The sequence below is a fragment of the Pan paniscus genome, chromosome 2 (genome assembly GCF_029289425.2).
Source record: "Pan paniscus chromosome 2, NHGRI_mPanPan1-v2.0_pri, whole genome shotgun sequence".
Taxonomy (NCBI): Eukaryota; Metazoa; Chordata; class Mammalia; order Primates; family Hominidae; genus Pan; species Pan paniscus.
The window spans coordinates 147,644,238-147,660,757 of NC_085926.1; the positions used below are offsets into that span (position 1 = coordinate 147,644,238).

General features: G+C 39.0%; 1 protein-coding gene across 1 annotated transcript in view; it reads right to left on the reverse strand.

Moving 5' to 3' along the window:
• Window positions 1–7,582: 7,582 nt before the first annotated feature.
• Window positions 7,583–16,520, reverse strand: part of ANKUB1 (ankyrin repeat and ubiquitin domain containing 1) — a 35,084-nt gene continuing 26,146 nt past the window's right edge. Inside the window, exons 5-6 of the mRNA XM_003826476.5 lie at window positions 13,786–14,724; window positions 7,583–8,189 (exon numbers count right to left, since the gene is read on the reverse strand). Of these exons, the coding sequence (XP_003826524.2) occupies window positions 8,060–8,189; window positions 13,786–14,724 (1,069 nt within the window). The 3' untranslated portion in view covers window positions 7,583–8,059. The remainder of the gene's footprint in view (window positions 8,190–13,785; window positions 14,725–16,520) is intronic.

A 16,520-nucleotide genomic window follows, 5' to 3' on the forward strand; every position in this document is an offset into this window, starting at 1 on the left:
GCCAACTTGGCCTCCCAAAGTGCTGGGATTACAGGCGTGAACCACCATACCTGGCCCAGAACAATGTCTTTTAAAAAGTATTTAGGGCCTGTGATAATTTAGTTCCTTTTCCAACTCTCTTCTCACCTGCTGTGGTTCAAATATCAGAGATTATAAAGTTGCTAATTAATAGGAATATGATTCTTCAAATCTCAACCCCTTGAAAATGGAGGGCGTGGAGGAAGAGAGGGGAAGGGAAGAAGACTCTTCATATCTGTCTTTTCTATCTAAGGCTTGAGACAACTCTATATTCTGAGTGTCCCAGACAGACTAAAAATTGAAAGAGTTTTTCAATTCACTTCTCTGTGTCTACTTTGTCCTTCACATCTGACTGAAATTGTTTCTTCCACTGGGGCACAGAAAGACAGGTCCTTGAACTTATTAGTTAGTTCTTGAAGTAGCATTTGCAGAGAGAACACAACTTTTACTTAGACTGTGAATTGCAGATTAGCAAAAATTGCATTATTTCCTGAAGTTGCCTTTATTCACACATTATTGAGAAAACATCCATTATTAAAGAATAATTTTCAGAAAAGGTAAAATCATGATTCTTCTACAAGTGTACAATGAACACATGTCAAAAAATGTATTGAACTAGTTAATTAATGAGAGAATTACAGCATTCTGTAATTAATGAGAGATTACAGTAAAAACCAGTTTCAACTGATTCAAAAGAGGTATTCAAGAACTGTACATATACAGGGAGTAGGAATGCTGAAATGAATTTGCAAATAGACACAATATTATGCCAATACGAAATGGCCTTTCTTGTCTGTAATCTTAGGGAATGAAGTGAGGACAGGCGAGGTGAAGGTGAGACTAGGGAGTAGCACAATAGGCTGTCTAAAGAAGGTGGTCAAGGAACCAAGTTAGGCCAGGTGTGGTGGCTGATGCCTGTAAACCCAGCACTTTGGAAGGCCAAGGCGGGAGGATCACTTGAGGCCAGAAATTCAAGTCTAGCCTGACCAACATGGTGAAACCTCATCTCTACTAAAAATACAAAAATTAGCAAAGCTTGGTGGCATGTACCTGTGGTCCCAGCTACTTGGTAGCCCAAGGCATGAAAATTGCTTGAACCTGCGAGGCAGAGGTTGCAGTGAGCAAGATTTGAGTCACTGCACTCCAGCCTGGGTGACAGAGTCAGACACTGTCAAAAAAAAAAAAAAGAAAGAAAGAAACCAAGTTATATCCAAGAAAAACCAGCCTGGGAGTTAAAACACCCCAGGATAATTTATAGAGTGACTTCTGTTGCCATAAGTGATATAATTGTTTAGAAAAAATTACCTGAGTGAAAATTCAAAACTCTAGATTCCAGATCTGGCTCTGACACTACCTGTATGACTTCTAATAAGTTGTTTTTATGTTATAACCATAGCCTCTTCGTCTGTAAAACTGGTATTTTAATACTGCCCTCCTGTGCCATGCAGGGCTGTTATGATGCTCAGATGAACTAATAAATTCACATTAAAAATTGATTTTGATGATCAAATGAAACAATAAATTAGAATTAAGCAAACAGCAGCATTTACATTTTATAGGAGCAGATTTTATGCTCCTATAAATTCACAAATAATCATCTTAAAAGCCATTCATTTAATTTAACAAACTTTATTAAGCAATTCCTTAAAGGTTCAAAGATAGGCTATGCTTTGGCAATTTGTAGATGAATAAAACAATGTCCTTGCCCTCTAGGAGGTGTCAGAAAAGTGAGGGAGAAAGATAATGAAGTAATTTCCATACAGTGTGATGAGTAGCAATACTTGGAGAATGAACAAAATGACAAGGAAGCATAGAGAATGTACATTAACTCTAATTTAAAAGAATCAGGCTGAGAATAAATGTCCCAGCATATCCTGTGCATGTTAATACTAATGCTCTACAATTAGATTTACATTATAAATATATACAGTCTTAATGTCACTTCATGCTATCTTACTTCCAGGGTGAATGTGAACAAATAATAAATACTCAGTATTTTTTTCAATTGATGCTGGTAGAGAACAAGGCTTCATATCAATCATCCCCTCACATTCTCTCTGCATCTTTCTATCCCCCTCCAGCTCATACGTCTTTCTTTTCTCTTATATTTTCCCATTTTTTTTCTCCTTCTTAGGTATTCTAGCCCAGAATCCTTGCACAGGATATTTCCTTAGCTGTGTTTCAATGACACATAAAATATTATCACCCCCTTCAAGGAATTACAGCTCAATTCACTACACTGTCAAGAGGACAATAACGTGGTGACAAGCCTCACTCACACCAGCCACCTTCTCATGACTCTAAAGCTGGCACCAAATGCATGAATTAGCTCCTGACATTTTAAAAAATTATTTTAATTCATTAAAAAATGTATTATAAATGCAAACAGAAAAGGGTACAGATTTTTTAAATACTCATTGTTGAATCTTCTCAAATTAAACACACCTATTACTCCAGAACAAGAAATAGAATGTTACAACACCTCAGAATTTCTGCTGTGCCTCCTGCCAGTCACTATCATCTCTTGTTTTCTCTATAGTGAACTAATACCTATACACATGCTGCCTTACAACATCCCTGTAGAATCATCTATGTGTGTGAATGCGTGTGTGAGTGTCTGCACGTGCATGTGTGTGTGTGTTTGTATTAACCTTTGTGCCCCAACCCAGCAATATCTAATTGGGAACTCAAAGGCATTTTTTAGAATGAGCCTTAGATTTTAGGCGCCTCTGACTGTTTTACCAAAATCTATCTTATAATCATCTTAGTAAATTGCCTCTAAAATATAAAATATTTAGAAAAAAACTTTAACAGAAGATTTGCAAGACCTATACACTAAAATTTACAAAACTTTGCTGAGAGGAATTAAGACTTGAATAAATGGAGATATATACCACCGATACAGAAATATATGTCATGGATTATAAGATTTAATATTATTAAAATGTCAGTTGTGCCCTATCAGAATAATCCCAACAGGGTTTGTTTTTGTTTTTGTTTTTTGTTTTTGTTTTTTTTTTAGCAGTTGCAAGATTTAGTAGAGTGAAAACAGAGCTCCCATACAAAGGGAGGGGACCCAAAGAGGGTAGCCATTGCCAGCTCAAATGCCTGGGTTTATATCCTGATCATTGTCCCTCCCGTTGTGCTCTCAGGCAATAGATGATTGGCTATTTCTTTACCTCCTGTTTTTGCCTAATTAGTATTTTAGTGAGCTCTCTTTACTATCTGACTGGTCAGGTGTGAGCTAAATTGTAAGCCCCGTGTTTAAAGGTGGAAGCAGTCACCTTCCCAGCTAGGCTTAGGGATTTGTAGTTGGCCTAGGAAATCCAGCTAGTCCTGTCTCTTAGTCCCCCCTCTCAACAGGAAAACTCAAGTGCTGTTGGGGAGGTTGGCCAACGACCGCTCTAACTGCTTCCTGCTGAATTGGGGCATAGTAGGGGTTGTGCAGTTGAGATTTCCTTGGGAGGGGTGCCTTTGATGTCATTAACATCGGAGCACAGGCTAGCAGGCCAGTCCAGGGGTCTGCGGTAGATTTTAGTCATGGACTGCATCTGGGGCTCCATTTGAAGAATGATTTGTAGGTTTACAGCTTCAATTCTGGAAGAGACAAACTTAACAGGGAGGTTAAAGATACAGGGATTGAAATGTGTGGACTGCAGTGCACGGGATTATTTCTTTGGCACACTTCACAGGCCCTGACTATCTGCTTGATAGTTTTGAAAAGGCCTGGTCCCATAAATAATGATTTGGCCACCTGATGGGTGCTATCAATGCCTAAGTGAAAGGTTTGGTGAAGGGTTTTAAGTAATTTCCGTTGGCTAGCTGCAGGCTAAAGTATTTTCCCTTCGGTGGCTAGCCATCCTGAGGGGAGGAAACTATGTGCTCTTGAGGTTCCCCATTCTATTTCTCCTGCTGAGTACTGGGGCTTGGTTTCCTGGAGGGTATTACCCCATACTAGGGGTCCTTCTATAAGCATTTTTAGTGGAGGGTCCTGCCTTGCAGCTCTTTTGGCTTCAATATCCGCTTGGTGGTTCCCTTCTGTTTCCCTTTCCTTTTCTTTCTGATGACCCCGGCAGTGTAAGACTGTCACCTCTTTAGGTTTCTGTACAGCCAATGTTAATCTGTTAATGGCTTCCTGATGTTTGATAGGTGTTGCCTCAGAAGTTAGGAATTCCCTTTCTCTCCATATTGCTGCATGGGCATGGAGGACGAGGCAAGCATACTTAAGAGTCTGTATATATATTTACCCTTTTTTCTTCTCCTAATTCTAGTGCCCGAGTGAGGGCTATTAGTTCTGCCAGCTGAGCACTAGTTCCCAGAGTGAGGGGATTACTTTCAAGTATTCCATTATCACTGACCACTGCATACCCCACTTTTCAAAGTCCTTTTTCTACAAAGGAACTTCCATCAGTATACAAGTTGAGGTCGGGATCTGCCAAGGGAACCTCTAAAAGGTCCCCTTGAGCGGCATAGGTTTGAGCAATTACTTGTTGACAGTTATATTCTATCTTTTCTTCATTGTCTGGAAGAAATGTGGCTGGGTTAAGAGTTGCACAAGTGTGCAGTCACAGCACTGGCCTTTCAAGTAATAGAGCCCGATATTTAAGCAAACAGTTGTCTGACAGCCACAAGTCTCCTTTAGCAGTGAATATACTGTTCACAACATGAGATGTCCACACAGTAAGATCTCTTCCCTGTATTATTTTAACTGCTTCAGATACTAAGACTGCTACTGCCACCACTACCTGTAAACAATGAGGCCAACCCTTTGCCAGTGCATCAATTTCCTTACTCAGGTATGCCACAGGTTGCAAGCTTGTCCCTCGTACCTGTGTAAGGACTCCTAGAGCTATTCCTGTTTTTTCTGTGACATATAAAGAAAAGTCTTGCCCCGTTGGCAAGCTTAACATTGGTGATTGGGTTAGGGCCTTCTTTAGTGCCTGGAAAGCCACTTCTGCTTCAGGTGTCCATCTTACTAAACGGGTATTGGCTTTCTGAGTTTCCTTAATTAGTGTATATAACGGTCTGGCTATTTCGCCATACCTGGGAATCCATATTCGGCAGAAACCTGTTATGCCAAGGAACCCTCTTAGTTGCTTTAGGGTTTTGGGATGAGGATAAGCCAGTATAGTCTGGATATGTTCCTTGCTGAGGGCCCTGGTACCTTTGGATAATTTTAGCCCTAAGTATTTAACCTGCTGTGAGCAGAGCTGAGCCTTTGGTTTGGAAATCTTGTAGCCACAGGTAGCGAGGAAATTTAAGAGTGCTTGGGTGGCTTGATGGCACAAGGTTTCTGAATGGGCGGCTAAAAGTAAATCATCCATGTACTGAAGGACAAGAGTGTCCAGGTATGAGAATTGGCTCAAGTCTTGGGCTAACTCAACAGGCTTTTAAAATAGAGAATGACAAGTTTATTTTAAATTTTATATGGAAATGCAAAGGACTAAAAATAGCCAAAACAAACTTGAAAAACAATAACAAAGTTGGAGGATACATATTACCTGATTTCAAGGCTAATTAAGACATAGTAATTAAGACAGTGTAGTATTAGTATAAGGACAAGTAAATAAATCAATGGAACAAAATAGAAAGTCTGGAAATAGATCTGTACCTATATTGCCAATTGATTTTCAGCAGAGATGCTAAGCAGAGATTCAGCAGAGATTTTCAGCACAGATGCTAAGGTAATTCAGTGAGGAAAAGGAAAGTCTTTTCAAAAATTAATCCCAACCCTTACCACACATCACTCACACAAATTTGAGATAGATTATAAACCTAACATAAAATTATTGAACTTCTAGAAGAAAATATAAGAGAATATCTTCATTACATTTGAGTAGGCAGAGTTCTTTTTTTTAAGATAAGAGTCTCACTCTGTTGCCCAGGCTGGAGTGTAGGGGCACTATCTTGGGTCACTGCAACCTCTGCCTCCTGGTTCCAAGCGGTTCTCCTGCCTCAGCCTCCTGAGAAGCTGGGATTACAGGCATGCGCCACCATGCCTGGCTAATTTTGTATTTTTAGTAGAGACAGGTTTTCATCATGTTGGCAGGCTGGTATCAAACTCCTGACCTCAAGTGATCTGCTCACTTCAGCCTTCCAAAGTGCTGGGATTACAGGCATAAGCTACCACATCAGGCCAGGCAGAGTTCTTACAGAGGAAATAAAAAGCATGAACCATAAAAGAAAAAAATGATAACTTCTACTTCATCAAAGTTAAAACATTTTTGTTTATCAAAAAACATTATTAATATAATGAAAAGGTGATCCCACAGACTGGGAAAAATATGCACCATATATCTATATCTATATATATCTGATGAAGAACTTGTATCATAAATACAAAAACTCCAACAAGCCAATAATTAAAAGATAACCCAATTTTTTAAATAGGCAGAAATTTGCATTGATACTTCACAAAAGATACACAAATGGCCAATAAACACATGAAAAGGCATCCAGCATTATAGTCATCAGGAAAATGCAAATTAAACCACAATGATAGGCCATTTCAAACCCCCTAGAATGACTTAAAGGTAAAAAACACTGATGACACCAAGTGTGTGAAGCCACCAGAACTCTTGTACATTGCTAGTCAAAGTGTTAAAAATCATAAAGCCACTTTGGAGAACTCTTAGGTAGTTTCTCATAATGTTAAATGTACATTCACCCTATTATCCAACAATTCTACTCCTAGATACTTACCCAAAAGAAACGAAAGCATGTCCAGAAAAATACTTTTTACAATAATGTTCATAGAGCTTTTTTCATAATATGTCAAAACTGGAGGCAACCCAAACATCCATACAGTCCATACACCATGCATTATGGTGCATCCATATAATCGAATACTATTTAGTAATAAAAAGGAATGTATGGCTGGGTATGGTGGCTCATGCCTGTAATTCCAGCACTTTGGGAGGCCAAGGGAGGTGGATCAGTTGAGGTCAGGAGTTCGAGACCAGCCTGGCCAACATGGTAAAACCCTGTCTCTACTAAAAATACAAAAATTAGTTGGGTGTGGTGACATATGCTTGTAATCCCAGCTACTCAGGGTGTGGGGACACACCCTTGTAATCCCACCTACTCAGGAGGCTGAGGCCAGAGAATTGCTTAAACCTGGGAGGTGGAGGTTACAGTGAGCTGAGATCGTGTTGCTGCACTCCAGCCTGGATGACAGAGTAACACTCTGTCTCAAAAAAAAAAAAAAGAAAAGAAAAGAAAAAAAGAAAAAAAGGAATGTATTACTGATATGTGCAGTAATGCAAATGATTCTTAAAACATTAGGTTGAGCAAAATAACCCAGACACAAAAGTGAACAACTGCATGATACCAGTGATTTGAAAATCTCATCTATGGAGCTAGAAATCAGAATAGCGGTTACCTAAAGAAGTTGGGATTGACTTAGGAGCTTGAAGCAACTTCCTGGGGTAACAAAAATGTTCTGTGTTTTGACTGGGATATTTTTCAAACCCATTGAATCTTACATTTAAGATTCATGCAATTCACTGCATGTAAATTTTAACTCAATTTAAAAAATTAATTGGAAGCAATGTTTTAGCAGAAGTTCAAAAGATGTCTGAGATCAGCTTTAGACCTGGATGGTATTTGTTAACTTTCTTAAGAACTTTCCTTAAATAGAATTTAAAAATTTTATTTATTTTTAAATATGTTCTACATTCATATGGCTTAAAAAACCAAAACACATTTTTTTAGGGAAAAAAAAGAAAAACAAACAAAGAAACTGTAAAAATTTTCACTTCCTTGTTTTCCATTGTCTCAGCTCCCCTACCCTGTGGACAACTACTATTCTAAGTTTCTTCTGAATTCTTCCTCATATTCTTTATGCAAAAATAGCACTAAAATTTCACTTAGTGTGATGAAGTCCGAGAAAACATGGTGTTAAATATCATATTAAAAGTTATGTGGCATTATAACTGTTACTAGAGATGATAACATTAGAAGTGTTATTAGAAATGTTAACATTAGAACTGGACATTCTGTTTGATCAGGTCTTTGTCCAAACTGAGGTTGTCATGACTTTTCAAAGCACAATTTCTAGAGAGTTTTCACATGCTGTCAGACCTCCTCGGGTAGTCAAGTTAGAAATGCTCTTTTTGGCCAGGACTCTTGCTATTTCTAACTGCTGAAGCCATCGTTTCTCTTTAAAGGCACTGCAAGAAAACAAGATATAATTTGTAAGGAGGACTGATCTTGTCTGCATACATAGCTGAAAAAGGATGGAAATCTTCAGGTTGATTTTGTAGCTAAGGCTAGTTTGTCTTGTCACATAGGTAGATGTGAAATAGAAACAGTAATCTTTCTAAAACAAGTTCCCTGTGATGCAGTGGGAATGATATTTTCTCAAGGCAATACTAAAAACTTAGAATCCACAACTAGAAACAGAAAGCCACTCAATATCATGTAGAATTCTCTGGGTTGAAACTTTTTCTCTCTCCTCTCTAGATATTCCTATACATCACATATTCCCTGGCCTCTTCTCTTTTCTCCACTTTCTACCCCTACGAACACACATGAGGATTTTTTAATTGAAAAGATATTAGGTATTTTGATAGTCTTTAACTAAAATGCGAAGGAACTTAATGTTTTATGATAGTTATTCTCTGGCTATATACTAATAAAGACTTGCAAATTTGAATACTATTACTCTTTGTAGGATGCAAATGTGATTTAATACAGAGGTGTTTTACATCCCCTTAAATGTTGGGGTCCTCCAAGATTCTATCTTTGGTTCTCCTCTCTTTCTACACCCTCATCCTAGGAGTCCTCATTTACTCACTGTTTCAATTCTTTTATCCATGACTCTTTGACCTTTCTCAAAAGTGGCATATCTCCAATTAACAAATAAAAATATTTATCCCATAGACACTTCTAATTTAACATATCTTTATCTTCTTCCTAAACTTGTCCCACTTCTGTTTCCTTGTTCTAACACTTCGATTTTGCTATCCTCACCATCTCCAAAGCTAGAAACGAAACTAAAGTCCTTCTTTCTCTATTTCCACACCCAGTCAGTGACCAAATTTTGTAGATTATTCCCCAGAAATATCTCTCGTATTTGGCCTTTTCTCTTTTCCCTAACTACTGTTGTTCTAGTCCAGGTCTTTATTTTCTCTTATTTCTCTTTTTGCAGCTTCCTAACTTTACTATAGTCTTTCCACATCTTTCCAACGAGTCTTCCATACATCTCTATCACATTTGTCTTCAAAAACAAACAAAAACTGATTATGTAACTTACTTCATGAAAAAGAACTTCTATGAGCTTCCCACCTACCTTCTACCCCATGGAAGGGGGAATAAGAAGCAAACTCTTCATTTGGTCACACAAGATGCTTCTTAGTGTAGATGCGGTCTACTTTGCCAGTCTTATCTCCAGCCAGTTCTTCCCTATTGTCTAGGATGACTTTTGCAAATCCACGTACCTTCCTGAAAATTCAATTTCTTGCTTGCTCTTTCACAAAACAGTGGCTTTGACCATGTTACTAGCTCTGCCTGGATCCTTTACCTCACCTCTGCCCATGTTGTCTGGCAAAGTCTGGTATTTCTAAAAGGCTTTCACTCAGTCTATTAGGAGTAACCCTGTATAAAAGTACCATAGTGTTTCCAACATTTGAACCAGGTCCATGTCTGCCTGATTCAACTTCTTTGTTCTAGATTAACTTCTTGCTTTACCTCAATGGCTGTGTCTTTCTGTGCCCTCTAAACTGAGTTAACCCATCCATGCAGCCCATAAAATTAGGTGTTAAGTCTTAAAGAAATCATTCAGGCACTTTCAGCCTTTCCCTGTATCCCACCAGACTTAGTTTGAAGTCCTCTCCTGTTCTGATGCATATCCTTGCTCTTCCTAGGCTCAGAGCCTATCCTGATTTTCTCCCTGGCATTTGAAACCTGGCTTTTCTGCATTCATTCAAAAACTGTTTACCTTAAGAAAAAGATGCGTATTGAGCACTTACTCTATGGCAAGCACTATTCTATGTGCTGGAGATACAAAAGGTGATTAAAACATACAAGATATGCCTTTTTAAATAAAGAATAAAAACAAAGAGCTCTACTTGTATCCAGAGTACAAGAGCACATCAAAGCTCATAACATTTGAGATTATCATCTATTCTCAGTCCGCTCAAACTCTCAGCCTTCTGGATCAATCCCTTACATTTGAATCATTATTTAACTGGACTCCCAGGTCACATAAACCTCTCTGGAATTGGACAATGAGCAATAAGGAAGGCTATTTTCTAGACACACCTTACAGATATTCTTTGACCTGTGTAAAGCCTATACTGACTTCTAGGCTGAGGAATGAGACTCTATGTGACCTTCTGGCCTCAGTGACTGTCTACACCAGCCACATTTACTCACCAACCCAAACCCACATTAGCGCTTGATCTGTGTTAACTGCATAATGCCATCTTGGAGTCAACCCTGAGAGGTTTAGTTTTATGAATCTAAAGGTAGGAGTTCCTGAATGACATGTGGTCCAACAAGTACTTTCACATGATGCCAGATGACTTGTCTGCTTTGGGAGACTCCCCTTTCTGTAAAACAGGAACATCTGATGGTCACTTTACCCACCTGATCCCTGGGTCAGCATCATGAAGGATTACATTAGGTTCTTCCCCATTTCCTGGCTATGACACTAGCTTGGTGATGGTGCATGTAGCCATCAAGATAGTGTCCATCCATTCCTCATGTTTGTGTCTTTGTGGTACAAGAGCTGCACTGGTCATTTAGAGGGGTGCTCAGACCACCTGACTGCCTGCCTTGACTGTCTACTTCAGGTAGATGTAAGTGCTTTTGTGACTTCTATGAGGAACTTGAACTCGATCAAGAAGACTGCAGGGTCATGAGATTGTAGATCTCTCCTTCCTTTCCACAGCCCACCAACAAAGGAAGGTGGAACAGATCCTGGGAAAGATTCAGTGGAAAGGGGGCAGAAATGGATGGGAAGTGGAGGGTGTGAATACAGGAAAGAGAAAAATATTGGGAAAAGAGAAATGGAAAGAGGATTTGCTAGGAGTAACACTGCCAGAGTAAATGTGCAGTCAGACTGACCACCCCTCCCCCTATGGGTCTCCCTTCTGGATTAATCCCTTCCTTCCTTTCCCTTCCTTCCTTTCCCTTCCTTCCTTCCCTCCCTCCCTCCCTCTCTCCCTTCCTTCCATCCTTCCTTTCTTCCTTCCTTCCCTCCCCTTCCTTCCTTTCCCTTCCTTCCTTCCCTCCCTCCCTCCCTTCCCTCCTTCCTCCCTCCCTCCCTCCTTTCCTCCCTTCCTCTCTTTCCTTCCTCTTTCTTTCTTTCCTTCCTTCCTTCCTTCTTTCTTTTTCTTTCCTTCCTTCCTTCTTTCTTCCTCTCTCTCTCTCTTTCCTTCCTTCCTTATTTTCTTTCCTTCTTTCCTCTCTCTCTCTCCTTCACAGAGTAACACTTTCACAAAATGTTTTCTCTAGAAATTTCTTTCTTGACCTTGAAATTGCCACTCATTAATAATTCCAATCCTTATGAAATGTAGCTACAAAAAAAAAAGCACACTGGTAGTCTCTTTTAAAAAGTGTTTTGAAATGTTTACTAAAGCTAAACATAAATTTATCCTATGACCCGGCAATTCTATTCCTTGGTATAGAGTCAAGAGAAGTGAACACAGATGTCCACCAAAACTCATATGCAAGAACAATCATGCATTTTTATTCAAAGTAGCCCCTAAATTAGAAACAATTTAAATGTCCATCAATAGGAAAATAGATACATAAATTAGGATATGGAATACTGCATACAAATGGAATACTACATAGAAATAAGAACAATCAATACATGCAAAAACACTGATGAATCTTATAGGCAATGTGTTGAACAAAAAAAGCAAAATATCAAAGGTATATGCCATATGTGCCCTTTATATGAAGTTCAAGAACAGGCTAAAGTAATCTTCGGTGATAGAGATGAGAATAATAGTTACATCCGGGAAGGATCATGACTGGCAAGGGGCATGAAGGAAATTTTGGGGGGTGCTGGAAATAGTTTGCATCTGATCTGAGTAGTGCTTGTATGAAAACATAAAAATTCAACAAGCCATATATGTGAGATTAGTGGTCCTTATGGATTTTACTATATATTTCATAACTCATTTCCTCCCCAAGAAAGCACTGTATACAACAACAGACACTGTCAGCTTTTCTCATCTAAAACCACACACACACACACACACACACCTTAAAAACAGATGCTTTTTCATGCACATTTCCATTCTGCTGGGCACAGCACTGGGCTATAGTAAACACTTACTGAATGTTTGAAAAATAAACTCATTTTTAGCATGTATCTGTTGATAAAACAAATCAATATTTCCTTTCTTGTTTACAGCCTTATTTTAAGATGGACTATGTAGTTTTTTCAATTAATAATTTTCCTAGTATATTTCTAGAATTTTTGGTGATCTCTTTTTATACATTCTAGTCAGAGATATCTCACAAATTACAAAGATTGAGACTATTAAGCTATTAAGTGTCTTCCTCTATTGTCAACCTCACTCTGTTGGATATTGAATTTTGTGTTTTACAGCCCAAATTACTCTCACCACAAGGTGGCAACAACCTAACTGAAATAAAGTTGAGCTGAGCTAAAGACCAGTACAGAAAAGCAAGTAAAACAATCTAGCCTTGTTTTTTCTTTACTTCTCATTATATTGAGTAAAGGGAAAAGTCGCTTGTAAATCTATATTTCTAACTGTAAAATTTGCATCAAATAATACCTCATAAGTAATGGATGGGATCTGAGCTGTAATCAGAGAGTTGTGTACCTTAAACATCTAATTCCGATACACTTTCTTATCTCTTTAGATGTGCTAAGGATTACCTTTTAACTCACTGTAAATATTAATGTCAATTCTAGCACCCTGTCCAATACAGATCTCACCCCATATGTGTATCTTGCCTAGTAAGTCAATTCAAGTCTTTAATCATTCAATTTGTCATTAATGTGTTCCTTTCTTTCCTCCCATTTTCATTACCATTTAGTTTTCTATGACACTTTTGATGTCTCCCTCCCATATTTCAGTTTTCTCTCTTTCCCCTCTAATTACAATTAATGTTTTATTAGCTTTAGAAGAACAAGAGGAAGAGAAAGAAGTGGAAGAGGAGGAAGAAGAAGAAGCATTAGCAGGCTAGGCACAGTGGTTCATGCCTGTAATCCCAGCGCTTTGGGAGGCCAAGGTGGGAGGATCGCTTGAGCCCAGGAGTTTGAGACCAACCTGGGCAACATGGTGAGTCCTCATCTCTACAGAAAAAAAAAAAAATCAGTCAGATATAGTGGCATGTGCCTGTAGTCCCAGCTACTTGGCAGGCTGAGATGGGAGAATTGCTTGAGCCTAGGAATTCAAGAATGCAATGAGCTGTGATAGCACCACTGCACTCCAGCCTGGGCAACAGAACGAGACCCTGTCTCAAACAAAAAGAAAAAAGAAAAGCAGCAGCAGCAGCAGCAGTAAGGGACCTTGAGAATTGATACAATTCTTTCTACTGTGTTTCTTTCCCTCCTGAAAGTTTGAGGAGTAAAGTACTGCACAGATTGGATTGGCCAATAATATTAATTCATTGTGTCCTAGTCATGAGGCTAAGATGAGGTCCTTGAAGCTGAGTATTGATGCACTGGAACAACTTGTAATACTTTCAGTGGCATAGTAGGGCATTATGGACCATTCCTTATCCTGGACCTGCCTTATAAAAGGTTTGCTGTTTGTATGTTTAAGGGGAGAACATTACCTTGCCACAGCTAAGCAGTAGATTGCGTTCTCCCTTGGAGTCTTCCCACTGTGCTCTAAGAAAGATGAGAAGGAGGACTTCAGTAAAAAGTCAGCACTGGGTGTTGCATAGAAAAACGATGGATGTGAATATCCCACTCTTGAAACTGGAGGGAGGGGGACTTGGGGAAGATATGTGTTTTTTATGAGCTTTTCTTTTTTCCTAGCTGTGGCAGTAATTTTTTTCTGATTTTGTTGTTGATGTTTTTGTAATTCAGAGAATGTACTTGCATTCACCAGTGGATGAAATTTGAGGGCTTGTTTTCTTGTGTCCGGCTGTGAAATTGCCAAAGGATTGACAGGTTTGCTGCTTGCAGTTTGTTTGCTGAGAGATGGTAGCTTGAGCACGATGCTTTGTGAGTCGCTGTTCCCAGCCTTATGCCAGCTCTTGGAGGTCATTTTTGGTTTGGTGAAACCATCCACCATCACAGTGTCTCCAACTTTTGCCCCAAAGACCCTTGCTCCACAAAACTGGCTTTTATGAAGACTGTGACTCTGAGCTCTGAGGATCCATTGTTTTATTTTAATATAAATCCTCATTGGGACTGAAAATTTTGGAAAAGAAACTGTGGACCACATTTTACTGAGCAAATATAATACACAGTCTTTATGCTTGTGTTTGAACACAATGGTCAGGGGAGTTTGTCCTGCTGCATTTTTGCATTCCAGGCACAGCACACTGCAGTTGACAAAGGCCTTCAGAATCAACAGTTGGCCTGCTTCTGCGGCTGCATGAATGGGGCATTTAGAGACATCTGCATGAAGGGCTTCATGGCACCACGCTCGATAGGGGTGAACACCGACTGCCTCGTGGGGCCGCGCACCCTGCTTCAGGGCCCATTCAGTGAGTTCAATGTACCCACAAAAAGCAGCAATGTACAGGGCTACTCTTTTCTGATACCTAAATGAGTGAAACAAGTGGAGAGGGGGTGTTTAGAAAATCAGCAAACAGACAAATGTAGTTACACTAAATGCTCATGAAATATTCTAGTTGAATGTTTATTTCTTCTTAACTTTTACCTTAAAATATTTTTAGAAAAGGCATATAGTGACATACAGGTTAAACTGCACAAGTCCTGCTTATACACATTATCCTACTATGCACGTGTAAATAGTTTCCTTGAAGTGGTCATCTTTCTTATAAAAATTAAATCCTCAGGAAAAATATCATGCATGGGGAAATACAAGGAGCTTTTAAGTCTGACCATGTACATTCTCTGAGCTATTAGATTTTATTTAAAGATGAAGTCAAGTACAGATGGTCAAGCACATGAACACTAGAGTTAAATTGTTACAATTCAATACCCAGTTCTGCCCTTGCTATTTGTGTGACATGGGGCAGGTTTTCTTCCTCCATCCCCCCTCCCCAGACAGAGTCTTGCTCTGTTGCTCAGGCTGGAGTGCAGTGATGCAATCTTGGCTCACTGCAACCTCCACCTCCCGAGTTGAAGCAATTCTCCTGCCTCAGCCTCCTCAGTAGTTGGGATTACAGGCGCGAGCCACCACACCTGGCTAATTTTTGTATTTTTTGTAGAAACAGGAGTTTCACTACGTTGGCTAGGCTGGTGTCGAACTCCTGACCTCAAGTGATCTGCCCACCTTGGCCTCCCAAAGTAATGGGATTACAGGTGTAAACCACTGCGCCCAGCCAACATGGGGCAGGTTTTCTGATCTTAGTTTCCTCATGTGTAAAATAAGATTAAAAAGTGTCCGCCTCATCAAATTGTTACAAGCATAAAATGAGGTAATAAATATAACACAGTGTCTGCCGTAAAGTATTAAATAAATATACACTATTAAAAGTAACAAAGCAACACAGCTATTTCTTTGGATGCAGAACATGGAAAAAGAAATATCACTACCCCACAATAGAAATTAGTGTAAAATATTAGAATATTTTATAAAATTGTAAAAGCTGCTCTTCTAATCCATCACTTCACAGAGCCTCAGACCTCCTGGTGTTTTGGCTTCTGCAAAACATGATTAAATCACCCACGAGGGGGCACTTTTCTAAAGTACTATTAAACCTACAGATTAGTGCAATTTATGTATTTGAGAAGCTGATGGCTGTATTAACACATTAAAATGACCGCCTGCCTCTCTGAACCAACCCTCCTCCTGCCCCAGCTATACCCGTTACACTTTATGTATGGCAAAAGTGTGAATGCTGGTAATAAATGCAGTTTGAAAAATTACATGTGAGCTTAGGAAGACGTGGCCAATGTTTTCAGCCAATTAACAAGTGTTTTCTTAAAGAATAACTGAATGTGAAATTGGCAAGATACAGACGTCCTTTGACTTATTATAGGGTTACGTCTTGATAAAAACCATCACACGCTGAAAGTATCATGAGTCTAAAATGCATTTAATACACCTAATCTACTGAACATCAAATCTTAGTCTAGCCTACCTTAATTAGCATACAGTTGGGCAAAATCATCTAACACAAAGCCTATATTATAATGTACTGTTGAATATATCCTATAATTTATTGAATGCTGTACTGAAAATGAAAAAGAATGGTTTTATGGGCACTGGAAGTTTGGTTTCTACTGAATTAATATCACTTTTACACCATTGTAAGTTGAAAAATCTAAGTTGAACCATCGCAAGTTGTGGACTGTCTGTATTTATTCTGATAGTCTTTAAAAATGTTGCTGAAAGTCTCATATCTAAACCAAATCGAAGTCACCCATT